General features: G+C 41.3%; 1 protein-coding gene across 1 annotated transcript in view; it reads right to left on the bottom strand.

Annotated features, from left to right (window-relative positions):
* Positions 1–8,514: 8,514 nt before the first annotated feature.
* Positions 8,515–12,296, bottom strand: part of RPS6KA2 (ribosomal protein S6 kinase A2) — a 148,535-nt gene continuing 144,753 nt past the window's right edge. The window contains exons 20-21 of the mRNA XM_063124454.1: positions 10,487–10,624; positions 8,515–9,196 (exon numbers count right to left, since the gene is read on the bottom strand). Of these exons, the coding sequence (XP_062980524.1) occupies positions 9,071–9,196; positions 10,487–10,624 (264 nt within the window). The 3' untranslated portion in view covers positions 8,515–9,070. The remainder of the gene's footprint in view (positions 9,197–10,486; positions 10,625–12,296) is intronic.

Below are 12,296 nucleotides of genomic sequence, written 5' to 3'. Positions count from 1 at the left end.
ATGAGTGTACTTTTCAGAACAAATCCCAAAATGTGGACAGTGCATAGTATATGACAGTGAATTAGATCAACAACTAAGGCATGGTAGGTTTTATTTTTATTTCTTTATAAATAAAGTTGTACAGATGAAGGCCAATATTGAGGCTCCTTTCCAGGAACCTGTCACAGTATAAACTCTTGCCCCATTGAACCCATAGTCCTTTTTTTCAGCCAGCCAGGACCTCTGCAGATTAATTCAGTTTCATAATACTGTGCATCCAGCATCTGAGGCCAGCAGCTGTAGAAGCAGCAACAGTAGATACAGTACACAGAAAATAAGCTTGGGAAGCTTCCCTAAAGACAATGGTGTCTAGCAAGGTACAAAGTCCCAAATGATCATTGCGCTATAAAAAACATTACACTTCATAAAACCAAGCCTTTTTTAAAAAAATTACTCTGACATATATAATATACACAGGCACTGGGAGCCCCTTTCAAACATGAAACCTTGAAGCATGGGCATTTCAAACCAAACCGTTCACAATCAGTCCACCAGCCTGCACACTGTCTTGTTTTAATTGAATTCTACTGTTTTAAAATTTCATATTGGTTTTAATATATTAATGATTTAAGTTGTTTTAGAATTGTATATTTATTGTTCTATTTTATACGTATGATTTTATCTGTATGCCGCCCTGAGATCCTTGTGATATAGGGTGGGATAGAAATGTTTTAATAAATAAATAATGTGGAGTTTGAACGTAAAATGCGCCACAATCTAGAAAGACTGATCTGTAACACAGAAGCCACAGAATGAATCCCTTCCAATAGCCTTCTGCAACCTGATGCCCTTCCGGTGTTTTAGACTACAACTCCCAGCATTCCTGGCCATTATGCTGGCTTGGGCTGATGGGAGTGAAGTCCAACACTTCTGGAGGGTACCAAGTTGTGGAAGATTTCCTTACACTAAAAAAAAGTGTTTGATTTCCTGCAGATCAGTGTTTTGCACCTGTTTGATAGTTTCTGTTTAACAAGGGAGGGCAAAGGGAGTGTGATTTGCACCCAAAACCCTTGAGTCAGCTTATTCTACAGTGGCTCAAGTAGTGATTTGTACAACTGAAGATGAACTGTTATCTGGGTCTGGGAACAGAACATGATGTCATGAAGGTTCCTTCTGCTTAGACCAAGGAGGACATCTAGAGATGAGCAACATCTTTTATAGAAGATTTTAGTTTCTGTTGTTGTTGTTGTTGTTGTTGTTATTATTATTATACATTTATATACTGCCCCATAGCCGAAGCTCTCTGGGCAGTTAAGAGGTTGCTTCCTCAGTTTTGGAAGTAGTTTACCGTTATGTGCTTTAAGTGGGGCTTCCCTTGGTCTGGAAGCTGCAGCTGATCCAGAAATGCAGGAGCCAGGATGCTAAGGGATATGTTTGGCTGAGCACATAATACACTGGTGTTGAAGCAACTGCATTGGCTACCTGTTAGCTACTGAGCCAAATTAAAGATCTTGCTGTTGGCATATAAAGCCCTGAACAGCTTGGGACCAGGTTACCAGGCAGATTGCCTTCCCTGGTATAGACCTGTGCAATCAGAAAAGATAATCAGAGGAAGCCTTGCTGGTTGTACTGCAACATGCAGATTGTCATTTGCGGCAAGCCAAAGGTAGACCTTCACTGTGATGGCCTCCACCTTTCGGAATGTCCTCCCCACAGGCATTCAGATAGGGTGACCAACTGTCAGGATTTCCCAGAATTTGTCCTGGCTTTTGTTCTATTCTGGGTGTCGGGGATTTTCTGTAATTTTCTATAATGTCAGGGTGTCATGGTCAGGCTTGTTCCCCTTAGTGTGGGGGAAGGAGTTTCAGGTTATCAATCAGAATCGGATTCTGAAGCTGAAGAAACAGGTCTGGAAACAGACCAGCTTACACAGGAAACAGGGGACGTGATTCTCCCAGGCTTTTCACCCTCCAGAGATGAATCTTCACTGGACCTTATTAGTGAAAATGTTAACAACTCAGAATCTGTGAGAACTCGGCAATCCTCAGAAGGGAAAGGGACTTCAGTGTTGGCCGATCCCAGAGCCCGCCGCAAGTTCAAACAGGCCGAGCTAAAAGTAGGTGAGAGGCGATCAGCTTGGCTGGCTTCTTGCCAAAGGCATCTTCAGAGGAATCCTGCCTGAACTTAAGGGACTCAGGGAAAAGAACTTCCCTTTTGCTGAAAGGACAATCGTCTTGCTTAGTTAGCCAAGTTTTAGCTTAGAGGAAAGTTCCTAGTCTTTAAGCTCTCTTCAGGTGTGAAGAGATGTTTATTTGCTGAACACAGTTTTGTGGATTACTTGGCAGACCTCTTTATTGTCTCACATGGCAACAGGAGGGCTTGAAAACACAACATAGGGAATGACACACTTTCCCCTTTAAGGCCGCCTTTAGCGTGGTGGTGGGGAATGATACACTTTCTGGAGGCACCTCATTCCCCCCATTGCTCCCTGTTTAGTTGAATTATTAAGTTAATCCACTATCAGATCTGAATTTAGGTGGTGTCAGCTAAGACAAGCATGGGATTGCAATTATTTATTGATTTAATGTCTCCTAGAATCTTTAGAAATTAGGGGAAATAAAAGAGCTGATAACTAAAAAGTAGAAGGAAGAAAAAGCAAGCAAGAAAGACAGGAGTGGGGCAGTTGCCATTATGCAGCATAGCTGCGCAACTGAAGTGGCTGGGGAATTGGAAGTGTGAAAGACCAGTGGATGGAGATGAGTCCTGATGCCAACATGTGGAGATGAGTTTTTACTTCATGCTAAGACATGTGTGCTAAATGTGCTTTTTTACAGAGCAAGGTTTTCCTACTGGGGCATGAATGTTTGTTGCAAGGCCAGAACAAATGTAGCTGAAACACAAAGATGTTAGGCACTACAATTTCAAAGTGAACCTACAAGTTCCAGTGGCGATCCTGCTATGATGAAATCAGTGAGATGGATCCTTTATACGGATTTCAGTGAAACTAGGACAACAAACTTTTTACCTAGCACTTGTACGCTCACCAAAACAGATTAATGCTGATTACGTCACCCTTCTTCATACTCTGCAGAGTTTCTGTATGAAGAACATAGAAAGACTTAAAGAGCTAGTCAGTTATGTACCTTTGTGAATTTGAGAACAGCACTATCCTCTATAAAAAGCAGTTTTCTCTCCTCTCCCCTCCTTTGCACCAACCCACTACAGGTCACAAAATGCAGTACACAAGAGCCACATAGCAATGAGATGGGATTTATAAAACACAAAGTATATTACAGAACTTCCCTTAGTGTTGCTACCTCGCCCATTTAAAATCAGCCTGACCCTTTCTGATTATGTTTTGAAGTCCCACAGTCATTCTATGGTTTCATGACACATTCAGTGCATGATGTGCTTACTTCAGTATAGAGAACTCATTCGTAGGATTAGCTCTGTGGCGTGTGGATCTGGATTTATGTACTTTTGTCATATAGTTTGTGTTATATATATATTTATTAAAGGCAATGTGGCCCTTTGATCTGGCTGGACTAAAAACTGGTGTTTAGTTTAGCTTATCAGAAAGGCTGTATAGGCTGCTAGAAGCTGGAGTTAGTGTCAATCTATTTGTCTGTTTTAATCAAAAGTGTGTACTATGGCTTCCAGGGACACTGTTGTCTTGGCTATAGGTGATACAACTACCGGTGGAGAATATTGGACATATTCTGGGGAAACAGTGAGCTGAAAAGTCGCTAATGACAGGATTAATAAGGAGTGTTTGGAAAGATCCTTCCCAACTTTTAGTCTGTGTTTTTTAATTTAAAAACTGTTTGGTCAGCCTGGGATGTCTGCATTCCTTGCTCAACAGCCTGCTGAACAAGATTATTGGCTGATCATTCTCTAGCTTTTTGTTCACTACTTAAATACATTTGAAAACTGGCGTTGATTTTGATATTGTTTGAGGCATATGTGTGTAAGAAATGGCTAATACTTAACTTAGCTTCGTTCTCAGCGATGACATCATCTGAATAAATTAGCCATGTTTTCCTCCCTTATACCACCTGAAATCTCTGTGTGCATTGGGCAGCGGTTGTACATTGGGCAGTCCAAGGTCCTCAGACTAAAGAATCAGTGGAGGCTGGTGGCTCTGATGTCATTGGGGTGGTGAATCCACTCCAGGTTTCTGTCAGAAATCTAAAGGAAGCACCTAGGATAGCTCCTTTAGAGCTGTGACTGGTTCTGACAGAAACTCAGAGCAGATTCACCGCCCCACTGACATCGGAGCCACCAGTCTCAACTGATAAAAACATCCCTGATTTATTGTCAATAAGATTAAGAATTAGTGACCCCCATCCAGAAAGTCAGTTGCCCATTCAAAATCAGCTGCTGTCTCATTTAAATAAATGAGTGTCAAGCTAATCATGGCTGCAACTGGTCTTATGCACAACTATTTGTTTCTGGATCAGGGTCAGTGACTTATCCAGAGCTGAGCAATATCTTGAACCTGAGCAGTAGACATACTAAGTGAGAAATGACCAATGGCTGTTTCTTACTCCTTAGGAAAAGGCAGCAGTCATACATTTCCTGTGCTGCTCTACGCAAAGGAAGGAGCAAACTACATTACTCAAAAGACAAAGCCCATGTGTGTTTACACTGCTATGTATACCTGAAACACCAGCACAGTCAAGAGCCATTTTAGCACCTGGGAACCTGGGGTATTCATTTGCCCTGAAGAGCAAGAAGCCCCCATTTGTTATGTAATTACGCTAGCAGGTCTATATAATATTCCTTTCATTCATGTATATTGTAGGGTGACCATATGGAAAGGAGGACAGGGATCCTGTATCTTTAACTGTTGTATAGAAAAGGGAATTTCAGCAGGTGTCATTTGAATGCATCCCTGTTAATCACAACAATTAAAGCTGCAGGAGCTCTGCCCTGTTTTGTATCTGGTCAAGACACAAAAGTGTTGTTATGAAGAGGGAATTTCATCAGGTGCTGCATGCATACAAATGATACCTGCTGAAATTCCCTTTTCTCTACAACTATTAAAGATACAGGAGCCCTGTCCTCCTTTGCATATGGTCACCCTAGTATATTGAGCATTTTCAAAAGTGTCAAGAACAACTTTTATTCATATCTATGGTACAGATGGCAGCTAAAACATAGGAAGCCGCCTTCTACTGGATCAGGCTATGAGTCTGTCTAGCTTAGTATTAGCTAGATCAGGGGAGCAGAACCTCTTTCAGCCTGAGAGCCAAATTCCGTTTTGGAAGAGCTCTTGGGGGTGGCATTCCAGTGGTGGGTGGGGCAAAAATTACCAAAAATGCCATCATATTTTAGCTAAAAGCTCTTACTGTCAGTAGCTAAGTCTTAGGAGAGGCATTTCAACCTTTTAGAATGGAGCAGGGGATGGGAGGAACAAACAAAAGTGGGGACCCACCAAACAATCAGTGGTTGGGGAAAGCGGGGGACGGCCATCTGAGGACTCCTGAGGGCCATATTTGACTGGTAGCAGTTATTCATGGGTCCTGCCTAGCCCTACTTGGAGATGTCGGGTATTGAACCTTCTACATGTCGATATGTAGAAGGTTATACTGTATTTTGTATTTGTGCTTTTAACCTGTTGGTTGTTTTGTTATAGTTTTAATTTTTGTGAACCGCCCAGAGAGCTTCGGCTATTGGGCGGTATAAAAATGTAATAAATAAATAAAATAAATAAATAAATAATCATACACTGTACCACTGAGATATGACCTTTCCCCAGCAATTGGAGTACCAGTAATGTGTGTTGCATGCTACCCAGATTTGGGGGGAAAAAACTAAAACAGCATATCAGGCTCAATGCTTGTCTCAATCTAAATGGACTAGGGACACACCCACCCACACACCATTTATATCCCACCTTTCTTCCCTCATGGAACTCAAGGTGGCTACATGGGATTCCCAGGTGGTCTCCCCTCCAAGCACTGACCAGATCCAGACCATGACCGTTTCCCACCATTATAACATAAATCTGTGGCATACATGTGCACCATAATTCTGGGAAGGAGAACATGCTATTTCAGTGATTTTTAAATATATGTGCTACATCTAATGCACAGTACTTGTACTCCAACTGCCAGAATTACAATAGATCCAGCATATAGACAATGAGAAATGACATCTCCTGAATTATCTGCTGGTAGGCATGGTGATATTTACAACCAGCCAATAGTAACATACAGATCTGACTGATATGCCTCTGGTAGAAGTAAGGCTGTCATGTCAGCAGGTGCAAGGTTGTCATTTTAAATGTTTTACTATTGGAATATGTTTAATATAGTTTTAACTTTTGTATATCTCTAAAGGTTTTAAATGTATATGTTTTAAATTTTGTAATGCTGCTTTGAGACCCAGCATTGGACAAAAGGCAGGATATAAATATAGTAATAATAACAATAACAATAATAATAATAATTGGAGAAAGCAATTTTCTGGTCACTTGTGAAAATCCCCTACGTTTGTAGGGTATAGTCAGGGCTCCTGAAGGTCTTGGGTACACTGGGCTATTCTGTTTAAACAAGCAAATAAATGTCAAGGTTAGGAAAACCTCTCACCATCTTGTTTCCTTTGAATACACAACAGAAAAGCGGGCCCACGTGTTCCAGATTTCTAATATCCACAATGCACCTATCTCCTGTCACACTTGAGCCAACAGATTCATTTCATGAAGTTTCACAGCGTTGTTTTATTCTAAAAGTCAAACTTGAAGAACAGCTGCTCTGCCGCAGTCCTCTGTGCACAGCACATAAAAATGGAACATTAAATATAATTTAAAAATTAAGAACATAAAATAAATTACGTAAAGTTTTGTTGAACACAGAAACAAAACCCAAGAAGCACATTACAGTAGCCAATGCAACCTTTTGCTCGCTTGTATAGGCAGGCTCAACTAACGTGGCTCTCCCAAACTGTGTTTAACATCAAAACGGCCCCACTTCTCAGAAAAATAAATATAATCTGTAGGACACAGTATTCTATCTTTACATTTCTCTCCATAAGAAGCAATGAAAGACAATGTTTCTCCAACTCAGCTTTGAAAAGCAACAAAATCCATTCTGAAAATGAAAGTCAAGTAAAATGCTTCGGCTGCAACCCTACATCCACTTACTTGGGAGTAAGCCCTGTTGAATTCAGTGGGGTTACTTCTGAGTAGACTCATATAGGATTGTGCTGTTAAGCATGCTTAAGTCTGCAATGAGTTGTGGCCAATGGGTGCGATCCAGGTTCATAGATGGACATACAGTGTGCCACTGACGTGCACATTTTGTCAACCAACTCAACAGAAGCCAAGATAGACAGTAAACGCCATGAAAGACACTTAGTGCAACATCACAATTTATGCCTGTTTTCTTTGACATCAGGAAATATTGTAGACTTTCCTTACTGAAGTTTCTCCACCACAAGAGACATGCTGGATCAGACCAGGGGTATATTTAGTCCAGCATACTGTTCACACAGTGGCCAACTCCTGTATCTTTCTCTGTTTTCAGTTAGATATTAGGTGTTTTTCTCTTGTGGAAATTAGCATTACAAGCTGCTCTTTTAAAATTGAAGAGGCAAACAAAAAAAATATCATTGTCTTATTTTGGTAACAGTAGGAGAGTTTGTAACGTAATATCCTTAGAAAGTATTTGCTTGGATCCAGACTTTGTCATACTTCAAGTAGACCCATTCAAATTAATGAGAATTAAATTAAGTCATGACTAAGGGCTTCTCTAAATTAAGGGGAAATCGCATTGCCTTACCGGGCCTTTGCTCCCTGCTTCTTTTGCACAATTGTAATAGGCTGCATTAGATAGGCGGAGAGGGCTGACCCTATGTAATTGAAAAACTGTAATTGAAAAACTTCCCCTCCTTTCAGTGCTCATAGCCTTGAATGGGACAGTGCCTGCTAGTGGATGCTTTGTAGTGCAAGTTTGGCTGCACACCCTAGGAAATCCCGCAATATTTCAGAAGAATCAGGATATCAGGATGGAGGGGGGTTAGAATGGGATTACTGGTGCAGGAGGTTGATGACATCATCAACAGGACCTGCAAACCTCTGTGAGTGACCAGTCACAGGTGTGCCTTAGTTTGCTCATGTGAAGGGCCCTAAGTTAAGTCCCGTTTATTTTAAGAGGTCTACTCCAAGTATTGCTAGGTCTGTTTCCATCTCATATGAAAATGAATGCAAATGGGTGGGAGGAAGAGAAATGGGGGTCCTGCCAGCTGGCCCCATCCCTAACCTCCACACACTCAAAAGCTCTATTTGCAGAGAGCCTAGGCATGTATACCTGAACTGTTGCACTTGCATATGTGTGATCCATATATATATATATATATATATATATATATATATATATATGTATATGGGGTCCCTGTACAAAAGGGGCCCTTGTCAAGGTGAGTGGGCGTAACACTAGATTCCCCTCCATGCATTCATTTCTATATGGGCCAAACTGATAAAGGGGTCTTTTTTGAGAAGTAGAACAGGCACTACTCCAACAGCTCCTTTATTCTCTCTCTCTCTCCACGTTAAACACCGCTCTTAGTAGCCCATTTCTTTCATGGCATCACACCTCTCTTCGTATTCAGTTGAATCTCACTGAAGCTGATGATGAGTAGCTGTATCAATTGTTAGCCATGACAATTCACCATGACACATATGCTGGTAGAATTGATCTCTAAAACTGAAACTATTTGTTTCCCTATTGAAAAGTGCTTACAAAAAGTAGTCTTACAGAGCGTCTAAAAGATTCCAAAAATAGCATTTGGAGAAAAGGAGAAGAGAACAGTCTCTGAGCAGTTTATACTTAAATAAGAAGCAATACAGCAATTGAAAAATTGGCACCTTTTTGAGTAATTGCTAACTCAGGAACTTGGCGGTAATGTAAAAAGAAAAAATAATAATTTGAAAGCAAAGGATAACTTTGCTTTATGCTGAATCTGCTAATTCTAGCAATTTATGTGCCAATAGTCCAGAGTCCTGCGAAATGAGCAGTATAGATCAGCCTCTCTGATCAATGTACGGTGCGTGTCTTCTCTTTTTTTAACCAGGCATTTTTTGGGACCACTACAACCTCGTTGAGGTCAGTCTTTTCATTCCCCTTCGCTGGGCCAGGTTGGAGGACAATACTGGTTCCAGCCTTGGTGCCTGAGGTGTTCGGTTCAAAGCAAAGTAGGTGGCTGCCATTGCACCCTGCAAAATAAAAGCGAGACCAGGCAGCCTTTAAGAACAATTCTTTGTTTCACTCCACATCATTTCTCAGTCCATACCAATTTAAACAAGAGGCAGTATCTGCATCAAGGCAACACTGGGGAAAGAGTTTCTCCCAATTACTCCTTCCTCAGTCAAAACACACTCTTTGAGGCAGTCATCTATATCCCCAGACTATAAGGCTAGTCTTGGTAATGGGACCCAGCTGATGGTGCTTCCAGATGGAGGGGTCCTAGGGATAACAATCAAAGGCATCATGCAGCTATTCTATGATTTCTTTCTTCACGGATTTTCCAAGGTAAGAATAAACACGGATAAAGATGTGGGAAAACACAGTAGGCTTACAAGTGAAAGATGACAACATCTGGATCCCACATGAACTTTTGTAAATGAGGCAGGGCAATGGCACCATAAAAGCTTTGTCTGGAAGCACCCTGAGTCAGGTGCTTGTTTTATTACATTGTGGATGGTAGGACTGCTTAAGGGAAGAGGGGTGTTCATGTGCGGGAAAAGTGCATAGCGTAGTTGCATGAAGGAATGCATAATTGTTGGTTCATGAATGTGTGCCTCTTCATCAGGATGCACAACCTCTGGCCCACAGGGCACCCCAATCCATTCCATGCAGCATCTTGGGGTGCCTCCAGGGGGATGGCCTAGGCTCCAAGCCTGGAGGAATCCCCTTGGAGAGCATCTCCATCACTGCTATCTCTGATCCGAGATCAAAAATAACAGCAGGGAAATTTATGCTGGCAAGTGCCATGCGGCAGAACCCCCACTGTTATCTCTGGTCGGAGTTAGCCACAGGCATGCAGGGCAACCTAGGTCCCTTGCTCTGTGCTGAGAGGAGGCACAGTTCCATGCCTGCTTTCAGCATGAAGGCAAAAAAAGAAAAAGTGGCATCAAGGATGGAGCCACAGTGCCTGACATCATCTGGCCCATGGTAGGCCTGATCGGAGGCAATCTGGCTCCCCACTCCAAAACAGTTCTCCACTCCCCTGCTTAGGGAATGCTTAGGATTCCACTGTGTTTCTCTGCACCAAATCTTACAGTTCCCAAGGCCACATCTTCCAGTCCCATCCTGAAAAATGTAGTTATATACACAAACACACACATTTCATTCCCATCCAGTATAGTTCTTTCTTCTCAGTATAATTCATTTTACTTATTGACGAATGATGTATGAAAAAGCTATTTGATTAAGTTGCAGTCATCTAAGGTAATCCCCTCGATTTTCTATATGTGGGAATGCAAAATAGTGGCAATTGGACTTACCTTGACCAGGTGAACATCCTGCCTGCTGAGCTGATTCTGGGATAGGTATTCCCTGTTTATTATCCATGGATGCCTTAGAACTAGAGTTGCTGTTAAGCGCTGGTGAGGGTCTACATGAAGCATCTTTGACACAATATCCTGATAAAAGGGAATTACAGAGAGGATGAAAAATTGTGACTTTGTTATTTTTGTGAGAATACATTTCTATTTTAAAACATGGGCAATGGCCGTTTGAGAACACGGAATACTTGAATGGAAAATGTTATTAAATAGTCATCATCTGAGAATTGGTCCTACATCCCCTTAATGCAGCAGCCATTGTAATGAGTTCTACTGAAAGTCAGGGGTGGAAGGAGAAGCAAATCTCAGTGTTTACACTTTAGGCAGGTGGATTAGTGCGATGATTTGGGTTGCGACAGAGAATGATTCATGCAGGGATCATTCCGAGCCAACAATTTTCACAATGAATAGGGCATCATGCAAGAGAAAGACCTGGGAACAGCTTCACAGCGCTTTAGGTATTATGTTCAAGTATGGCTGATCTTAAGCTAAATTTCAAAAAAGATGTGAAGGCACATCAACCAATTTGCAACTTGATTCTGTAGATTAGGTGGCAATCCATATGATGAGTACTATTTATATTTTATTTATTTATTACATTTATATACCACCCCATTGCCGAAGCTCTATGGGCAGTTTACAAAAACTGCCCAGAGAATTTTAATCATTATGGAAATTACTAGTTTTAGTCATTATGGACAAGATAGGGATCATTGACATCTGTGGAGTAAGTATAATAAAACCACACCCTCTCTTCAGTTGCTGGCAATAGGTATGGGAAAACCAGTATTTTTCTGCTCTGTGTCACCTTTCCACCCGTTCTGACTAATTTCTGCATTAATCTGAGATATTAAAAAGTTAGGCTATAATCCTATTGTAGTAAGCACCATGGAACTCAATGGGACTTTCTTCTGAATAGACAACTACATAAGATTGTGTTGTTAAGTTCTGATTTACATTATAAGCTAGGAGTGTCATTGAAATCTGCAGCAGAATCAAATGTTTGATTTCTATGAATCTAATCTGTGAATTCTTCAGCAGAACAGCTTTTCCCAAATTGCACAAATTCTGAGGTTTTGCAGACTTTTTGTGGGGGGGGTTGGGGGGAATTTTATGCAAATTTAGTCACAGAAGAAGAAAATGTGCATTTCCTCCATTGGATAAAGCATGAAAATGCAAATTTGGAGTGGATTTGCACATGTGGGGGGAATTTCCACATTTTCACAGGTGCGAATTTTCTCAAATTCGCATTGGCACAAATTCAGGAAATTAGAAAAAAATATCCAATTTCATCAAGAGCTGACAACAGGATGAAAAGCATGTGACAATCCATGAAACACAGATGGGACGGAATTTACAAAATCTGTATTTCCGTAATTATAGCCTGGGAGGTGCGAATTAAGGCAGTTCATATAAGAGTCTCAGCTAATCAAACTGTGCTAAGTGTGGTGTTCCTGCAAACCCTGGTTCCACCACACCACAGCTCAGGAAGGATGAAAGGACAGTGGATACAGCCATCTAATTCTGCTCCCCTGCCATGGAAAATTCTTATTTTGCCCTTGTTACTAGGCCAGAGGTAAATAGGGCTGCGTGAAATTTGCAGGTCCAAGATGCTCAAAAAGCTGAGGGACTATTGCTTGTCCCCTTTGCCATTCTGCTCCCCCCCTCATGCTTTTTAACATATACATGAAGCTACTGGGAGAGTTCATCCAGAATTTAGGAACAGGGTCTCACCATTCTGCTGATGATA

Source organism: Elgaria multicarinata, chromosome 4, assembly GCF_023053635.1.
Source record: "Elgaria multicarinata webbii isolate HBS135686 ecotype San Diego chromosome 4, rElgMul1.1.pri, whole genome shotgun sequence".
Classification (NCBI taxonomy): domain Eukaryota; kingdom Metazoa; phylum Chordata; class Lepidosauria; order Squamata; family Anguidae; genus Elgaria; species Elgaria multicarinata.
This window is presented reverse-complemented; position numbering and strand designations above follow the sequence as displayed.